Source organism: Hydra vulgaris, chromosome 09, assembly GCF_038396675.1.
Source record: "Hydra vulgaris chromosome 09, alternate assembly HydraT2T_AEP".
NCBI classification, from domain to species: Eukaryota; Metazoa; Cnidaria; class Hydrozoa; order Anthoathecata; family Hydridae; genus Hydra; species Hydra vulgaris.
In genome coordinates, this window is record NC_088928.1 from 23,920,961 (window position 1) to 23,942,015 (window position 21,055).

General features: G+C 27.3%; 1 protein-coding gene across 1 annotated transcript in view; it reads right to left on the bottom strand.

The window, feature by feature from the left end:
* Positions 1-1,296: 1,296 nt before the first annotated feature.
* Positions 1,297-21,055, bottom strand: part of LOC100197630 (serine/threonine-protein phosphatase PP1-beta catalytic subunit) — a 28,180-nt gene continuing 8,421 nt past the window's right edge. Inside the window, exons 2-8 of the mRNA XM_065805087.1 lie at positions 14,159-14,287; positions 2,980-3,210; positions 2,789-2,893; positions 2,549-2,620; positions 2,296-2,447; positions 2,072-2,206; positions 1,297-1,960 (exon numbers count right to left, since the gene is read on the bottom strand). Of these exons, the coding sequence (XP_065661159.1) occupies positions 1,844-1,960; positions 2,072-2,206; positions 2,296-2,447; positions 2,549-2,620; positions 2,789-2,893; positions 2,980-3,210; positions 14,159-14,287 (941 nt within the window). The 3' untranslated portion in view covers positions 1,297-1,843. The remainder of the gene's footprint in view (positions 1,961-2,071; positions 2,207-2,295; positions 2,448-2,548; positions 2,621-2,788; positions 2,894-2,979; positions 3,211-14,158; positions 14,288-21,055) is intronic.

Below are 21,055 nucleotides of genomic sequence, written 5' to 3' on the forward strand. Positions count from 1 at the left end.
TTTCAATCACTTTTTTACAAATTTATATCTAGCAATATTATATATATATATATATATATATATATATATATATATATATATATATATATATATATATATATACATATATATATGTATTTATATGTGTGTGTGTGCGTGTGTGTGCGTGTGTGTGTGTATATATATATATATATATATATATATATATATATATATATATATATATATATATGTATATATGTATATATATATGTGTGTGTGTATGTGTTTATATTTTACACAGTGTATGTAAGTAAACATTACTTTTCAAGTAGTAAATTAAGTTATAGTATTTTGTTTTATTTTTCAAATTTAATGATCCTTAGTTTTATAACATGATCGAATAAAATGCACCAAAACAAAGTTATTAGAAAAATCATACTATTTAACTACACGAACGAGTAAAAATACAATTTTTATACCGAAATTAAATTTAAGCAATGACCAAAAAGTAATCAACTATAAAGAAAAGAATATAAAAGAAGTTAAAAAAAAACTTTTCTAAATCGTACAGTTAGAAAGTCTGAAAATTTATTTCAAAAAAATAAACAAGTTGGTCTTCTACAGCAAAATAGCTTTCGCAAAAATACAAATATGCGTATTTTAATTGGTTTGTAAACATATTTTATTTGCTTAATATTATAAGTATGATACTTATCTATTGATTAAAAAAATAAAAAGTTTACAATACTGAACATAACATCAAAAAATGCAAATAAATGGTTGCCATCTAAAATTTACTCTGTATCTATGAACCGTGGCCATTTTTAAAACTTTTTTTTTCAAACACTGGTGCATGCGTACCTAAACTTAACGCTTTTTTCTAATATCTAAACGACCGTGTTCTAAATGAAACATTCGCAGTAATTAGAAAGTACGAAACCGTACGACTGCCGCAAAAAAACAAAAATGTAGCAGATTAATTTTCCGCACGTACATGTTTCAGAGGGCTGAGCGAGTATGAATTTATTTACGGGTAAGACTCCCGCTCGTCGATATAAAAAGAGAGAAAAACTGACGCGGAATGACTGCCTTTAACAAAATGTTAGCGATTTCTTTTGTTTTAGAGCGTAAAATTATATTAATAAAAAACCTTAACAACAAAAAAATTATATTGATATTTCGTGAGCACTTGTCTCTGACGAGTTTTCAAAAACCTTTTATCATTAACTTTTTAACTTATACTTTCATTAACTAAATTAAAAAAAATTAAAATAGAGCGCTCACTTGCAATTCCGATGTGCGAGAGCTTGTCAAATTTAAAACTAAATCGACACGTTTTTAAAATAAAACTATTTTCGATTTCAATGAAAGAGATAAAAACAACAGCATATAATATACATAGCATTAACTAAATGAACTTTGTGTAAACAATTTCCTTACAATAACAATCGGTGAAAAGTAATTAAATTACATAGGTGCAGCGCCACAAAATTTTTTTACAGGAGTAGGTTTAAAGAAAATGGTCAAAAGGAGCAAGGAGTTTTAGTATAATTTATAACATGATCACAACTGTAGCTTTGAGGCGCTGACCCATCCCAAACCAAACACGTAGATTTCCTTTGCATATAAAAAATTTAGTTGAAATCACACAAAAAAATTTATTTTATAATTGCAGACTCAACTATATACTAAATTTTAACATAAGAACGAAACTCTACAACGAATTTCACAAAACCCAAATTTTATGAAAAGCAAATACAAAAATTGATAAGAAAATCGATTATCGGTCACGAATTTCTTAAAATATATAATACGTAAATGGTCAAAACGTTTTTAATCGCTCAGAATGTGTACTGCAACCATGGATATTTTAATTACATCTTCATTTCGCACCCTTAGCTTTTTTGTTCTGCGTCTGGTTACGAGGTGGCGTGATGGGACGACCAGAATTCAATCCACCATATTGATATTTTGCTTTCTTTTCAGCTGGCTTTAATATCTTTTTGTTTAAAAAAATTTTGGATTTACATATTTACATTAATTCTTTTAAAATAGATTTATAGAACAAATATCAAGTAAAATGATTAAAAAAAAAGTTAAAAAAAAATACTTGAAAAGAGCACATTAATGTATCATCAACACTCATCATTCCACCAGCGTTGTCAAACTCTCCACAATAGTTAGGTGCTGAGAATAATGTCACTAACTGACGTTTCGCAAAGAATTCATAACCATCTTCGACAACCTTAATTTTTATTAAAAATAATTAGAATTTAAGCAATATTAACAGTAGATGGTAACAAAATTTACAACAAATTATAAACAATATTAAACCTGATGAGCTCGACATATAAGATCCAAATCATGCCTATTTAAGAAACGTGCAACAACATCACCTCCAAACGTAAACGAAACCCCTCTGTCGTTTTCTCCCCATCCTTGAATATCTTTATCAGGATCCGACCAAAGTAAATCACATAGAAGACCTTGAGAAAATGAAGTTTACTTTCATTATACCATATATAAGTCAGAAAATTAATTGATTAAAAAGTAAAAAAAGATTAAAAATTAGAGAAGATTTAGATACCTGTATCAGGGACATCTGTAGGTCGCATTATTCTTCTGATTTGTTCCATAGACTGCAAATCAGGTGAGAGGCCTTAAAACAAAACTTGTTATAAAAAAATAACTGTAAGTAAAAATGTATTTAATAAGACAATACATTCGTTTCATTAAAAAAAAAAATTCATTTTAAATTTTGTCATAAACTTATTTTCATAAACTAAACTAAAATAATTTAAATATTCTTTATCTTGAAAGTCAATACCTCCATGGCAACAAAATATCTTTTCGTCAACAATAGCAGCAATAGGTAAGCAGTTAAAGCAATCAGTAAATGTTTTCCAAATTTTTATGCTAAAACGACGCTTACCTATAATGTAAAAGTAAAGTATCAATATTTATTATACCTTTCCATATTATTAAATATAATGAAAAAATAAAATAAAAGGTGATTACATTCGTCATAAAAGCCATATATTCTGTTAATACTTGCACACTCGTGGTTTCCTCTTAGCAAAAAGAAGTTTTCAGGGTATTTTATTTTATATGCCAAAAGCAAACAAATTGTCTCAAGTGATTGTTTTCCTCTATCTACATAGTCACCAAGAAATAAATAATTAGCCTCTGGAGGAAAGCCACCATATTCGAATAAACGTAAAAGGTCTGAATACTGGCCATGTATATCACCTAAATAAATATAAATACTGTTTCAACATAAAGTTTATATAGATGGTCCATTTAGCATTTTACTCTATATAAAGCTTAAACTTTCGTTAACTTTTCGTTAAGTTCTTAGAAAAGAGGTTACTTTTTAAAAAAAAATTATTGTTATTACTTGTTGTGAATGACGTCTTCTGTAGTTGGTAATGATTGTGTAATAATATACTATGTAGTTGATACATATGCATATAATCACATTAATAAAATTGTCATTATACTATTAACTATCGCTTAAGATTAGTTTAAAATCTTACACACTTATTATTGTATTTAGTTGTGAATATGACACTGTTTGTAATCATTTTGTCAAAATACTTAGACTATATTAATTATTTTATTCGCAAAAAAAAAAAGTCAACACTTTAAACATTTTAAAGATTGTAGCTTATTTCTGATTATAAAAATCTTTTTGTGATCAGGTTCTATTTTTTCAATACTATTGAGAAAATACATGGTAGCAAAATGTGTTTTACATGGAGAGTAAAATCATCATGTCAGTAAAATTTAATACAAGATTTTTACAAGTGAATAAAAAATTAATATAAAATTTTTTTACTGGGGAGTGAAAATTTATTAAAGACGTAGTAGTTAAAATCTCATACTACACAGGAATTTATATAGGTAAAAAAAAATTTATTTTTAAAAACAAGTTTAATTTTTATAAAAGTTTTTAATATTGTAAAAATTGAATTCAAGCTGACATCAAAATAAATTAATTTTATTATTCATTAATTTTATGACCATAACATTTAGTTCTTAACATTATTTTTACAATATCTAATGAATAAAGTTAAAAACTAAATGTTATGGTCATAAAATGAAAATTTAGCATAACAAATGGGCAACAAAACATATTAAATTTTGATCATAAACTGACAATTTAATTATTTATAATAATTTTTTTTTTTTTTCAAATGATTTTTTTGTCTAAGGCATAGAAATGAATTTTCCAATTTTTAAAATTTTTTTAAAAACTAATTTATTTAAAAAATTTTTCCAATTATATTGGCATTTATTTGATAAACAACCAAATTAAATTATGATTTTAAATAGTCAAAACTTTTTCAACATATCATCATATAAAACATATCATCATATAAATCATATAAAACAAACTTTCATGTAAAATTTTTAACATTTGTTCCTAATATTTAAGTTGCACGTTAACTTAAAAACAAATGTGAAATTATTTTTAATTACATCTGCCAGCGGAAAGCAAATATTTCTGCCTCCAAATTGGTGGCCACGACATGCTGGGAGGAAGAAGCCACTAGAGGCTTTCTCCAAATCACTTTGCTTCCAAAATTTCATTTGAGGAGGCTACCAATTGACATCAATTTCCAAAACATTTTTGCCTCAAAAAAAAAACTCTGGTTGCAGCCACCAATAAAAGCAGAAGCCACTAGAGGTGGAAGAACATTTTGCTGCAAAAAATTTATCGATGGCAGCTGCCAACTTCTAAGAAAGAAAAGTGGAGGAGAGAAGATTTACGTTGTTTACCAACACTGGTTTGAATAATATCAAAGATAGTTTAAAAGATAAATATCCTGGTTTGAATGGAATCAAAGGTGATTTAAAAGGTACCATTGAAATTAACTAGAATTAATGATTACTTCTACTTTGGCGGAAAAAACATTGTTTAAATAAAAATATAATTAAAAAATATAATTGTATAAACCTGAATTTAGGTAAGTATCAATGCTTATTTAAAAATGGGTTATTTTTTATATAATTAGGAAAAAATTTTAAACCTCAAGAAAAAATATAAAAAGACACAAAATAATATTATTTCATTTTCTTACTTGTTTCTTATTATTCTCTATACTCCAAAGTATTATTATTCACTCTCTATACTAAAGTAGATTGGTAGATAATAGAATCAAAAACCTATTTCGATATTTAAAATTTTGTGTAAATTAATGACCCGATTTGATATTAGATATGAAATGTGTGGTCTTGTGGTAATTAATTTTACCTTGTTGCCTGGCAACGTGGGATCATTACCTCTTGAGCGCATATGTTTTTATGTTACATTTTAAAGTACTTAGCTCTAGTTTTATGCATATTGTCTATGATTGTTATTAATAAAAAGTTATAGTCTTAAACTATTAACTATTATAAAAATTAAGAAGTGTGCACACATAGACTGACTTAAACAAGTAGAACAAGCAGGGAGTGTTCATAAATCAACTGACTAAATAGGTAAACATGCAGAAAATGTACATACATCGATTAAATAGGTAGAACATGCAGGGAGTGTACATTGACTAAGGGTTTCGGTTTGGCAGGCAATAAGTTAAAAAAATTGTTTGTGTTAAAAAGTGTTTAAAATAAAGAAAAGACAAACACTTATTTTGTTATATTTCAGTCATCAGTTAACAAAAAACTTCAAATGCTGAAATAGTAAGTGACTGGGGCCCCAGTCACTTACTATTCCAACATTTACTACATCAACCCCTTAAACCATTACTACATCAACCCCTGCTAAATCTTATAATTTTGCCCCAGGTGAAATTATAAGATTTAGCAGGGGTTGATAGGTGGGGCTAGAAATAAATTTATAATTCTTTATATATTATAATTTTATACTCAAATTTATTATTTATTAAATTCTGGCATATAATTATGCCAGTATTTAAGAAATAGGGAAAGATACAGTAAAAGGATGCAACTTGTTGAATAAGAAGCCAAGCAAGAATGAGTTTTCATTTATTGTAATAAAGATGATAGCTCATTTGAGCAATGACCATGATTAGAGAAACAGCATAAAAGAGGAAGGCTAAAGCATGCTGCTGCTGCTAATGATGACAATAATGATGATGATGATAATGATGATGATAATGATGATGGCAATGATGATGATGATAGTGATGATGATAATGATGATGACAATTATGATGATGATCATGATCTTGATGATGATCATGTTGATTATAATGATGTTTATAAATGCATATATATACAAAATCAAACAAAAATTAAAAAAAAAAATTAGTACTTTAAGATGCACAGTGAAGCGAAATGGTCAAAAAGCAGCCAAAACTCAAAATTTTGTAAAGTAATAAACATTTTTATTAAATTATTGTTCCAATTCAAAAACAAACTTAAAAAGTGGGTAATTAAAAATTTTTCAAGTTGTAGACCCCTCACCTTACCCACCTCTTCCCTTGAATTTTCAATGCAATTTTTTTATAATTTTTAGATTCTTGAAATTATTATAAAAATAATTTTAAAGTGAAAAAAATATTTACCTTATTTATCAAGCATTAGTATGTAATCCCTGATTATATATACTGATAAGTGAATTTTTACATGAAAAAGTTTAAATTTGAAAAGATAACATTTATTAAAAAAAAACAAAAACTATTCATCTCCTCTGAGGAGGTCCTGTACGTTAGGATCAAAATTAGGACCAGAAAATTTCTTGGGGTTCCTGAAAGTAATCGAAGAGATGACAGGGTTGCTTCTTATTAGTAAATAATGGAATTGGTTCTGCATCCCATTAATTCTAGATATTTTGCATGTGTGATTGAGTCTTGCATTTCGTATGGCCTTATTTTTTGCTTCCTGAACCTCCTTTAAATACGCTCCAATGGGAAGATCCAAATGCTCAGCAATTAAAAACCCATGTTCCAGAACCTTATGAAGTGTAGGTGGCATAATGTACCAAGGATAGGTTTCCACTATCAGCTCTGAAGTTTTACAACATATATATATATATATATATATATATATATATATATATATATATATATATATATATATATATATATATATATATATATATATAAAATTCAAAATATTTCTATTTGCTTCAACATCTAATTCTTCAGCTCTTGTTGACTCTTTTGTTTCTTTTTGGTATTGCAGTTGAAGAGGCCTGTGGAGTGGAGGCTTGAAGGCATTGGGTTTGATCATACAGTGATGGCCCCTATATCCAGTTTCAACAGAACAATTGCAGTTTGGAACAAGAATTTTTTGTTTTCAACTCCTGTTGAAAGATCTGTGTCATCAAACCTTTGACTGCATACACTTTGAGATGAGGCTCCATCAGCTGCTTTCATCATTATTGGATTTGTTTTTGTATTTTCAATAATTTTCCTGGCTAGAGCTGGATTTTTATCAGAATGTTATATAACTTTTGAAAAGTTGGTCTTTCCTGGGCTTGATTTAGCTCTCAACGCAGCAGCACATGCAAGTTCTTCGGTACAATGGTCACCAATCAAACTAAAAAAATATTTTATATTTTTACTCATTAAAATAAAATTAGCAACCAAAAACGTAGCATATAGATTTTAATATACCTGGATACCTTTCTCCTTTTAACAATCTGTATTCAAGATTCAAGAAATACGGATGAAACACTTTTCCAGGCATGATGTGAACTCCCAAATTTTTTATTTTAATACTATTGTCAAATGAGGATGTATTACAAAATATTACGGTTATGGGAGTTTGGGAACATGAAGAACCCAAATAACAGTCCCCTCGCAACCCTTTGAGAGGGGGGACAGTATTTTAAACAGTTGTTTTCAAAACTTAAAATAAAGTTTAACTTTATCAATAGAATTCAAATTTTATAAAAAAATCTTTTGACGTTCAGAAGTAATGACCATGTACAGTTTACAACCCCCTCATTGTGGGGGGAAAAATATTTTACACAGATTTTTATTTTTTATACTTATGCCCATTAATCCTTTTCAGGCAATTTGGGGCAGCTGATTTTTTTTTTAGATATCCATGATAACATCCCCTAGGATAAAAAAGTCATTTCAGGGTGGAACTTTGCGGAACTTTTGAGATATATTATTTTCAAAAACAATATCTATCAGAAAATTTATATTTTCACCTAATATTTTAAGCTTTTTACTTCTGAAAAAGATAAAAGAATGCCTAAATAAAGCTTTATGATAATAAAAAAAAATCAAAAAATCATCTAAATGAGTAAAAAAAATATAAATTAGAAAAGTATAAAAAGTTTGCGAATTTTAGCGAACTTTTTTTACCTTCTACTAGGTAGGAAAAAATGCTTCTTTGACTAGGATAGTAGACATGAGAGAACCAAAATATATTTTTTTCTTATCATTTGATATTTTTTCTAATAAGTTGTAAAAAAAATTAATGAAAATGGTGTATTAAAAAAATTCCACTTATGGCCACTTTTTGAGCTTTTCGCTTCATAGTGGGATGTATAAATGTTTATGCAGCCCCGGTCACAAACCCAGCCCTGGCTATATTTTATCAAACCCAGCCCCGGCCCCGGTCAAATATCAAACCCAGTCATTTACTATATCGGAATAGATTTTTGATTCTATCAACTACCAAGTAGATTAATTTAGAGTCAAGTTTCACAATAATGAGTAACTTGACTCTAAATGTATTATTTATCTACTATAACAATGGAATAGTAAAAATATTTTATACCCTAACCCTGACTGCGCACATGTCTAGATAGTCGATGTATGTACAATTTTAGGAAACTGTACAAAATTCATTGAAGCGTGCTATAGAATTTATGCTATAGATTTTCCTGATAATGTAGAAGGATATAATACTTTTGCAACCAGAGCTGTGGCAAAGTCATTATTTTATAAGTCACAAGTCTCTGTCAACTTTTTCCCTCAATTCTAAGTCCTAAATCAAGCAAAGCCAGTTCAACTTAATACTCGAGGAGTTAAGTCTCAAATCCCTAACTCCTGATTCAATAACTAAACAACTCATAATGTATTTATAATTAACTAAATCCCATTTCCATTTTTAAAACGTATTGAAAAATTATTTTTTAAATACCTGAATACCTTATATATAAACCAAATAAATGTTTTACTATGATCCATTACATTTGTAAAAGATCAAATCTAAAAGGAAAAAGGTCAAATTTAAAAGACAAAAGATCAAATTTAAAAGGCATTTAAAAGTCAGACATTGAGGCCCAATGAGGATCCAGTAAAATGTTTAAAAAAAAAAGGAGATAAAAACCAAGCACCATGAAAAATGCTTCAACGCTTTTTCCTTTTCAAACTTTTTGCTTTAGCGTCCTGCAAATGCCAAAATGCAATACGCTCAATGGATTTAAACAAACTTAGATTTATATATAGTGGCAGATGTTTATTAAACTTCTTTTTAAATGATTTTAGAGCTTGAATGTGAGACATACAATTCAAACTTGAGCTTTAAGCCAAGTCAAAAGTCATTGAGTTAAATTTAAAGTCATGTCACAAGTCATTGGCATTTAAGTCCCAGTTGAGCAGCAAGTTTTATTTTGTTATGGCAAATTAAGTCAACTTACAATAATGATAAGGATTCAAAATTTGGATATTGCAAAATAATTTCAAGCTGAGTATAAAACTAATATTCAACTTGGAAATATTTTGAAAATATTCCCTGAGTTTTCCCTGATTTTGAGGATTTTCAGAAAAACTTCTCTGACTTTTCAAGGTTTTCACTGATTTTCTAAATTTTTAAAACATTTAACTTCAAATTCTATACATTGATTTCTGTGTCAAGTTAATCTATATTTACTTGAAAAACTGAAAAAAAAAAATTCTCTCAAGGGCTTTTAATCTTGGCAATGGAACATTACCTATAAAAAGAGATTATCAGTTTTGTGGGTGCATTAAAATACCTGAGGAGAGCTTGCTTAGGGAAGATGAATCTATTGTGGAACAGTTTTTGAGAGTTGCAGAAGATGCTGATGATTCAAGATTGATGATAGAGCTGCAGAAGAGGCTGATGATTCAAAAAAATGCTATTTTGAAACCCACTAATAAAAATTAGTGGGTGTCAAATTAGCAATAAAAAAAAAAAAGTCTTAAAATGCCTACCAAGTGATGTTAAGACTTATTCAAGTGCTGATACTATAGAAACAGATTAAAATGAAATAATTTTCCCATTGAGTTTTTAAATAGCCTGACTCCAAATATGTCTGTTAATGTTTTAAAACTTAAAATTGGTATAAAATTGTTTAAAACTTAAATTTGATGCTGTAATAATGTTAACAAACAAAATAATTACATTGATGGGCAAGTTTTAACAGGTGTTTCTGTTGGCAAGTGGGTATTTTTTCCATGGGTTCAGTTAACTCAATCTGATTCAAACTTACCTTTTACACTAAAATATTGTCAATTTCCTGTAAGACTCACAAACTCAATGACCTTAAATAAAAGTACATTTTTAATCAAGTTGGCATTTATCTCAAAAACCCTTGCTTCTTGCATTTCCAACTCATTGATGTATGTTCAAGAATTATGATCAAAGATTGTGAATCTTTTTTTTTGAATGAACAAGGTGTATTCTTTATTAAAAGATTCACAAACAATGTTGTGTTTACATATGTACTTAATTTATAAACTTTTTTTTTCACCAATATACACATTTTTAATAAAAAATTTAACTAAGCCAATTTTATTATTAGAAATTCAGTTATTGTTACTGGAAACCCAGTTGTTTTTTAGCATTAAAACCTATGACTTGATTATATGTGGAAGTTAATTATAGAAAAACAAGTCGCATATCTTATGCTATGCCCTATTGTTGTGTGTTATTGTTGGGAGGTTAATATTATGTTTTGTGTTGATAGACAGCTTGGTTTATCTCCCCAGTGGTGTCTATTATTAAAAATGAATATTAATTAGTTTTATTACTGGAACTCAGTGCTCCTAATCATTCACTAAAAGCCAAGACAAAATGATTTGCCACAAATATAACTTGTTTTTTAAATATAATTTGTTACTTAAATTTGATTTTTAAGCCAATATTTTTTTCACCACTTACTAAAAATTATTAAAATAAGTAGACTATATAAAGAATAAGTATACAAATGGCATGTGTTCAACATATCTACGATGACCTATATTATGGGTCTAGACACATACATACATACATACATACATACATACATACATACATACATACATACATACATACATACATACATACATACATACATACATACATATATACATATATACATATATGGGGAATTCTATGAAAGTGGCAGTCGTAACTATTGACACTTTTTAAGCTATTAAAAAGAAACCGAAAATGAAAATGACTTGAAAATTTCTGTAAACGTGAAATACTTTCATATAATTTAGTATGCATAAGTTACAGCATTAAAGTCTTCAACTTATTTCAAAAAATAACTTTACATATCGTGACAGTCATTAAGCTTACTTTTTACCACTTCTGAACAAAACAACTTTGACAAACTTAACACAGCAAACGGCATAGTATAAAAAAAAAAATTATTAGTTGTGTGTATTTAGCACATATTAATGTTATTATATGCTGAATTTCATAGTTTTTACCTGAAGTTTTACAAACATTTTTATGTTTTTTTTTGTAGTGAAGATCGAAACAAAAAATGCTCAAAAAGAACAAAACCTCGCAATCAATGATGTAAGAAAAAAGTATAAATTATTATTAAAAACCTAGGCTTGGTAGAGAAGCGGGAGCGATCGTTCTTGATTACTGACCATGGGAATATTTAGTTGCAAAAAAATAGCCAGATTTTTTAGTCGTTTTGAGAACATTTCAAAATACAAATAAAAAGCACAAAAAGTTAATTGGACCGATGAGAGACAATTTCACAAAAAAAAAAAAAAAAAACTAGGAAAAGAAAATAACTTATAACGCAAAAAAACTTAAAGCAAAATAAATTATGTTTAAAACAAATATTTTGGAAACATCGCTCTTTTATAATTTTTTTATAAAATTAAGTGACATTTTTTATATAAAGTGCTTAATAAGGAAACAAATGTTCTTTTATTTATCAAAGAGTATAATATAATTTTTGTTTATATACTGACATCTTATTTTCAGTGCTGGATTAAGGAGGGTTAGGGTTAGAGGGGGCTATAGCCCTGGGCCCCGCAATGTTAGGAGCCCCAAAATAGTCAAGAAGACCTTCTTTTTTTTAGTCATTTTTACACTGTGGCACATAAAAAAAGGCCTCCAAAATAAAAATAGCCCCCAGCTCCAAAAAGTCCAACAAGATTCTAATAAAACTAATGCTAGTTTTGGTTTTAATCTAAATTATTATATAAATAAAAAAGTTAATTTTTTAACAACTATTTTATGCTTCGCATAGTTTGAAAAGTTTAATTTATTTGAAACAATTCTTCTTAGTAAGATGAACAAATGAAATAATTAAATCATTGAGTTACTGTAGAAATTAAATTAACTAGATAGAAATCAACTAAAAAGGTTAAAAATACTTTATGAAGAGGAAGCGGAACTGCTTCACAATACCACTGATGATGTTTAGTGAGTGGGCTTTTTAATTTTAATTAGTATTTAAAACAGAACAAAGTAACTTTAAGTTTAAGTTCGAATTTACACTGAAAATTTCAGTATTTATCAGTTACCAGTATGTTTTTTAATTCTTAAGGCCGATTTTTACTTGAATTTATTTTTTAGTTTTGAGAAATATTTTTTTTTGTTGATAACAAGTAAAAAATTACAAAAGGGGCAGGGGAGGGGGTGGCTTAATGAGCTTATGGTGGATGGGAAAATTTTCTAAAAATTAACTAATAAATATCCGCCCCAACCACTTCTATTAAGAATTCGAAAATACATATATTTGTGTTCTGTCGTGACCTCAGGCGCGGTGCTTGTTCATCCGCGAGTTACTTTGTATGCATGTTTGTATTTAGTAACCAGAAACTTCTTGTGTGTTTATTTCATAATTAGTTTTATCAACTTTTTTTGTTTACAAAATAAATCGTAAAGATTACATAAGAATAAAAAACAGATACACGAAATTACATTTACATAAAAAATACATACTTTTTAAATAAAAAATAATAATATACTAATAAAATCTATAATATATAATAAACTTTCAAAATTTTGAAAATTTAAAAAATATATATTTAAAACCTTTATTTTTGTAAACAAAAAATAATAGTTTAAAAGAAATACGGCTTTGCAGATATGGCTCAGAGAATGAGCCACAAAATAATAGTTCGTATAATATATTCTTAAAACAATTTATGCTAGAAATCTCAAAACTTAACAAATAATCGAATAATACGATTTTAAAAATATTTCAACAGAATACTTTAGAACTTTATTTCGCTTAGTCAGCCTATTTTTTGAACCAATAGAATTAGTACATAGATTTGTCGGGTTTTTAGAGTTCGTGAATATTCTTTTTATTCTATCGCACCAAGATGTTTTTGAGAACATTCAAGTTAATGTCCATACAACAAAAATTTTTTGTTTTACGGACATACAAAAAATTAAAATGTTCTCAAAACGACTAAAAAATCTGGCCAGTTTTTCGCAACTAAATATTATTTCCGTAGTCAGTATTCGAGAGCAATCACTCCCACTTCCCAACCAAGCCTGAAAACCATGTAATAAAACTTTAAAACCACGCTATGGTATGATAAAACAATTTTTTTAAATAATTTTTTTGCTTCAAAGTATTTTTAAATAGTTAAAAAAAAAAGTTATGGAGTTTAGTATGTGTTTTCAAAACTTTTTTGCTTTTTTTTCCCCCTCTTTCTTGCCGAATTGCCCATATATGAAAAATTCTATTATCATTTTTATTGAAAATAAGATTACACAAACATTCTTAATAAAATAAAAATTAAAGATATCATATTTCATTTTTTATTAAATTACTATAAAAAATAATTGTAATGTAAATGTATCAAAATAAATGAGTCAGAAAAATATTTTTTATGACTCATTTATCTTGTTTTTTTATTATAGTTTTTTATTTCAAGTTACCCACTTTATGTAAGTTATATAATGGTCAAATTTGAAAACAGATTTTCTTGATTAAAAAGTGTTTAAAATGCCAGGTTTAATGATAATCAATTGGAATTATTTCACAATTAACTATTTTTTTATACTTATATACACTTTTATATTATTTTACATTATTCTTAAAAATAAATCATACCACATATTTTTAATGGAGCTTCAAGCTCTAATAAAATAGGCTGACTCAAGAATATTTCACGAGATTTGACACAAAGTCCACGAACTTCAGCCTCTGTCATCTGAACAGGTTTACCAGGTTTTCCTCGAGCTATATTAAGATATAGAAATATAATCAATAATCTTAGGTAAAACCAACAAATTTACTTCAAATCAATCAAAAAAAAGAAAATCAAAAAAAAAAAAAAAATTTAACTAATTACAATGATAAAAAAAAGTAGAACATCCAATTAATTCATATTTTTGATTTTCATTATTTCTATAATGTTGATATATATTATTTGAATTTGATTTACATTTTCTGAACTGATTTACATTTCCCCCCCCCCCCCAACATCTTCACTTTCAACAAGGTTGCAAGCAACCAGTTGGAAGTTACTGAAAGAGAAAAGATGAAATTTATAAAACAAGAAAACGAATAATAAACAACTTAAAATATTGATATTTATATGAATCAGGAAAACAAGATGAAGGAAGCGAACTCCAAAGGACCGATGTTCAAGGAAAAAAACTTTCTTGACCAAAAAGAACTTTTAGAGCACTTAGAACTATCGCAGTAAATGGATGAGATTTTATTGAATGACAAGTAACATGAGAATGAATTTTAGTAGATGGCACAAGAGATGCTAGCTCTTCAGAGCAGTGCCCATTATAGCATTTATAGAAAAGAGAAAGTGAAGCAACATTACGACAATGTGATAATAGTTGAAGGTTGGCTGCAAGAGCATGTCCAACTATGTTTACAATGTATTTTTGCACCTTGTCTAAAAGAGAAAGAGATTCATTAGAAGATCTGGCCCAGATATGGCAACAGTACTCCATACAAGGACGGATTTAAGATTTATAGCATTAATAAATAGAATCTGAGTAAGAAAGTGGCGAGCACGATAAAGAGATAAAACCTTAGCAGATGCTAATTTTGCGATGGATTTTATATATGATTTCCAAGAAATATCGGAAGTAAGAGTTAATCCTAGAAGATAAAGGGTAGATGACTCATTGAGTACATTATCATTCATAATTAAAGAAAAATCTTGATTATTACAATAACAATTAGCTGAAAAAAAAATTAAAGAAAAAGAATCAAAGTTCACCACCCACTGAGAGCACCATGTCGTAGCAGAAATGATATTCTTTTCAAGAAAGTTAGACGAGTCAGACCGCTCTCCAGCATTTTTGAAAAGAGGGATAACAGATGCTGCTTTCCAGCAGGCTGAAAAACAAGACTTTGATAAGCACTTGTTGAATGGTTTTGAAAGTATAGACAACAGCTCCGGAGAACACTTCTGCAAGACTATAACAAGTATGTTGTCCGGACCACAAGCTGTAGAAGAGTCTAAACAGGAAATCACTTTAGATACAGAAGCTGGAAAGCTGGAGTGATACGAAAGTCAGGCAATGGATTAACCTGTTTGTCGGCTATATCAGGTTGAATGCGACTAGTAGAATCAAGAGATGATATTAATGAGAAGTTCTTAGCAAACAGTTCAGCTTTGTTTTTAGGTGAGTTGACAAAATCTGAACCATACAAGAGAGGTGGAATAACAGATTTATCCTTGTTATAGATACTATTAAAGATTCTCCAGAAGTCACGAGAGTCAAATTAACACCACATTTTTTGGTGTTAGACAAAACCTTTTTACAATAGTTTCTAGCAGTTAACAGAGATCTGTTTTCTTATTTCACATTATCTTTAAGTTGGTTTATATTTTTGATTTACATTATTTTCTTTCTCTGCCTTTGGAAAACCCTCTTACAAAAGCAGAGGGAGCCACTACAACCAAGAAGACTTTTTTTTCTAAGAGAATAGATGCAATAGATATACATAACAAGTGTCATGTTTTTTGCAGCATGAAAAAATTCTTTAGACGAGCGTTGTTTTTACTGCTTATAAAAAAAGTTTTATATATTCTTATTGGCAAAAGTCTTGTTTGGAGACATTCTTTGATGTAAAGATCAAAAGTCAAGGTCTACTTAGTGACAAAACAAGAGAGCTGCATACCGCGGCTACAAATTGCTTGCCACACAAGAAACAAATTTAAATATATTTAAATTGATCATCGACAGGTTTATCTTTGTTCTCATAGTAAAATTGTTGACCAGGAAGTTATAAAAAGATCCTCCTTGCAATATGTTTTGTCGTCTTCAATTATGTTCATACTTTTATACATTATCATTTTGACCAACTTTTATGCATGTCGAATTCCTTTAATTTTACCATTTAGACTTCTCTTAGGTGCATTGTTCTTATGAAATGCTTTAATTCCAGCATTTTTAAGTACTTTTTTGATAAAAGAACGCAAAGTCTTGAATTTTTATGCTAGATCTCGCAGTAACTGGTTTGAATTTCTTGCTATTGAACTAAGAATTGACTTTACCTTTTTGGATTTTAAAGTTTTCCTTCATCCACTTCCAGGTTTTCTTTCGAAACTTTGATTAGCCTTAAACTTATTTATAATATCTGTGACCGTAGATTTTGGGACACTTATACATTTAGCAATCAAGCGATATGATGTTGGTGGATTTTTGCAAGAAAAAAAAACACAACTTTTTTACGCACCTCGTTTTGGTTTCTGAAACTTTTTGCAAATCATTGATTTGTAAATAAAAGTTTATCAACACAAATAAAGATAAGGAAGTAACATTTAATTTTAAAAATACAAGAAATAAAAAGTATTTGTGGTTTTAGAGAACATAGAAACGAGGTCAGCCATTTTCTGCTGACCTCAAACACTCCTAGGTTGCCATTGCCTATATATATATATATATATATATATATATATATATATATATATATATATATATATATATATATATATATATATATATATATATATATATATATATATATACACACACATATACACTTACTGTTTTTGTATAAAAACAGCACTTAACCACTCTATGACATCTAACAAGACAAAATTAAGGTCAGATTATACCAAGACACATTAATTTAATTGAGAAAACTAATTAAATTCATTGTTTTTTTAAAAAACCACAAAAAAGAAAATTTGAAGACTAGAATATTTTCTGAATGTTTTTATTTTACTATTTTTTAAATAGCACATTTTAAAAACAAAAGAATCAATGACAACATGTACTAAAACTTTTAGGAATAAAACGTGCTTGAACTAATTATCAAGTCTGAAGATTGCAGTATATATTATGAAGACTATTTGGCATATTACAAAATGGATAAGGCAAGTTTCAATTAAAACGAAAAATTTACTTTTTCTTGGTATGCATTAATTCTTTTGTTTTAATCAAAAAATTTAGCCCGAATGTTTTAAAAAAAATCATTCTCTTTAATATGAACATAACATGTTTCGATGGTATGGGATCCCTTTAACAAAGTTATTCAACAAAAAGTTTTCAAGTTTATGTTAGTTTTATTCAATCTAAAAATATAAACAAGATTATTTTTAATACAGTTTCTATTATTATAACTATAAATTAATATAACTAAATATAAATAAAGTATACAAGTATTAAAAATATATATAATATTATTTTCAAAAAAGGTCACCCGCACAATTTTTAATTAAGCTTTTTTTAAAAATTAAAAAGAATTCAAGCGGCATTTTTTGAGTAAATACAATTTTAAATTGTTTGTAAGTTTCCAATCGTATTAAAAATCATAAACTTTTTTTTAAAACCACAGACAGTAAAACCTAATCTAAATGTGACCTTCTAAACAGAAGTATAATAGTGAAACAACATATTATCTTTTGCAAAATTCATATAATTGTAAACTTGTTTTATAAAATTTATTTTTGAAACAAGCACAACTTCTCTCAGCAATATATCATTAGAAAACAGAGCTTAATTTCCAAGGTGCTCTAAAGCAATTCATGGATATCATATTCATCTTTAACCAAGTGCCTTAAATGTTTATTATATGCTTAAGAGAATTTTTATTTTTAATTTTAGACTCAGTGAAGCAATGGTATGGAGCAAGAGAAGGGAATATATGAGAAGGGAGGGGGAGGAGGAAGGCAACAATTACAAATTTCTAATTTCGTAAAAAGGCTGTACTAAATTTATTAGAATTTAAAGAAAACATTAAAGATTTAAATTTAGTTTTGAAATAATGTAAAACAGAAAAACATTGAATGTAAAATTTAGTCTCAAATGTATGTAAAATAGCTTTGCAATTTTTATTAAAGTTTATTTCTAATCCTCTGCTAACTAATTCATTACATAAAATATAAGTCTCTCCATCATAGATTATCGTAGATTATTTTAAGCGAAGGGAAATCGAAAACTTTTTTTCTTATAAAAAGAGAGAAGTGCTTTTGTTTAAGAGAATTCTTATCACAAATGTATTTTTTGTTTCGTATTAACTCAATATTGGGTAAAGTTCTTTTGACATACATTTAAGAACATAAAATAAGTTTATAAATGTCTTATTGGTAACTGATAAAATCTATCTATAAATTGTTTATAATCTTTATTAAAAATACCACATTAAATAAGTAAAAATTAAAAAAAATTGTGATAAACAAACAAAAAACTATGTTAAGTATAAGATTGTTTTAAGAAATAAATTATAAAGATTATATAATCTTTTTCAAATACCGAATTTAGATTCAATTAATAATTTTTGTTAAACTAGTTTAAATAATTTTTAATGTTGTTTTTATTAATTTTAAAGTATCGCGTTGTAATTAAATTTAATTTAATTACAACGGGATACTTTAAAATACTTTCAAAATCGCAATAGTTTTTAGGCTCCTGTTACAAATAAAATCTTAATAATTACAACACATTAAAAGCAAAGGGTTTTATAGTATTTCTAAATTGTTTTTTATATTTGTTAATACATTGTTGTAAAAAAGATTGCACTCAATTCAAGTGAAAAACCTAATGGCATATATATCAGCATGTGCTTTATCTGAAAGTAATAAAGTGAATGTTATCAATAGTTTACAATAATATATATTTTTTTTAAACTAATTATTTCTTGTCTACTACTACTACTCTAGCCCTATATGACTAGAATATGTGAGAAATCCACTGAATGCAAAAATTTTTATAAAAAATAACGACAGGCAACTCAAAAAGTCAGCGGCAGGGCTCAATTTAACGGTCAGACATCGGACATTGTCCGGCTAAAACCTTAGATTGCCCGATCAATTTACAAAGTAATTGGACATTTTGACCGACGGGAATTAAATTCTACAAAACAAAGCTGGGACAGGAACGGCGTGCGATTGAATGGTATTGCTGACCACACAAATGATTTTTTTGTTTACAACTTGACCGCGACTGTTTAGATGTTTTGATGATTTAAATGTTTCAGAAATGCGCTAAAAAAAAAAAAACTTGAAGCTAAAAAAATAAACTAGGAAAAAAATTGGAAAAACTAATTAATAAGCATAATGAACAATTCCTTACAAAAAAACAAAACAAATTAGCTTTAAAATAAAACTATAAAAACTGAAAGTTAAAATTACTTTTTATTACGATTTAATTGCATTTGAAAACAATTACTTTAAAAATTTATCTTTTAAACATTTAATTAAAGTTACGCAAAACGCTTTTACAAATTACTTTTATTGATTTATAATTATTAATATATAATAGACAAATTTTATTTAAGTTATTAAAAAGTGAAATTAAAGTATTGAAAAGAAAAAAATATATTATTTTTAAGTTGTAAAAACATTTTTTTCAAAAAGTTAAAAAAAAAATAGTTTAAAAAAAGTAATGTAGTCTTTTTAAAATCGTAATTTTTAATCATTTCATGCTTTAATTAGTAAGTCAAGTTAAAAAAAAAACTTTTAAACAATTCTTGTAAAAATAGAAACAAAAAAAATTAAGCAATTAAATCATGGGAAGATTTAATTTAACTTTTAATTTATTCATAAAATTAAAGGACTTTAAAAAGTTAACCTTTAAAACATTTTAAGAAAGACATGAAAAAATAGTTTTAAACGTTTAAATTTATCATTAAAAAAAAAAAGAAAAAGATTAATGATTAAAAATAAAAAATTTGCTAAAAAAAAAAGATCAATGATTAAAAGTTATTCATTACAAATGATTAATAATTTTGATAAATGTATGATTTTTTTTATTGCATTTAAATTGTTAAAACATCAAAACAGCCGTCATCAAATTGTAAATAAATTTCGTCATCAAATTATAAAAAAAGTGTCATCAGTTACAGCATGAAAATAAGTCTAATCTAAAAAAAACATACAATATTAAATTGAAACTATTATATTTAAAAACAAAAATCTGCAATGAAATACTCTAATAATAAGGAAAGAAACTACAACTTCACTAGACTAACGCTAAATAAACTGAATAACATGACAAAGATTTCGATAGCATAACTCGGTTCCGTAAAACCGAAAATATTTTTTTTAAAAATTTGAACGGACACTGTCCAACCCAAACAAGTTTTGATCTGACATTTTGTCTGGGACATTTAAAAATTTATATTGAACCCTTTCTGGCGACCAAAACTAATGAACTGGTTACTTTCAGTCTTCCTTTCTGGCAACCAACCAAAAGTCTGAGTATACATCCCTGTGTATATATATAGTAGGCCTTGTTTTAAAGCGTTACGCGTAGAGTCATATACATACAACTTAGGCGATTTTACGTAAGCAGTAAGCAATTTCGGTTAGGCAACTTTTTATCATTTTTTAACTTTTAAATTATTCTAAAAGAGGTAAGAATAAAGGAAGTTATTAAATTTAAAAAAAGTCACATTACATTTTGTCTGTCAAATAAATTTAAAAAAAGTCAAATAATCTTTTGTCTGTTAGGTCAGGTTACCCTACTACTGGTAACATATATCCCAGTACAACCTGCTTCATGCCCTGCTGCCTTGTAGGATATGCTTTTT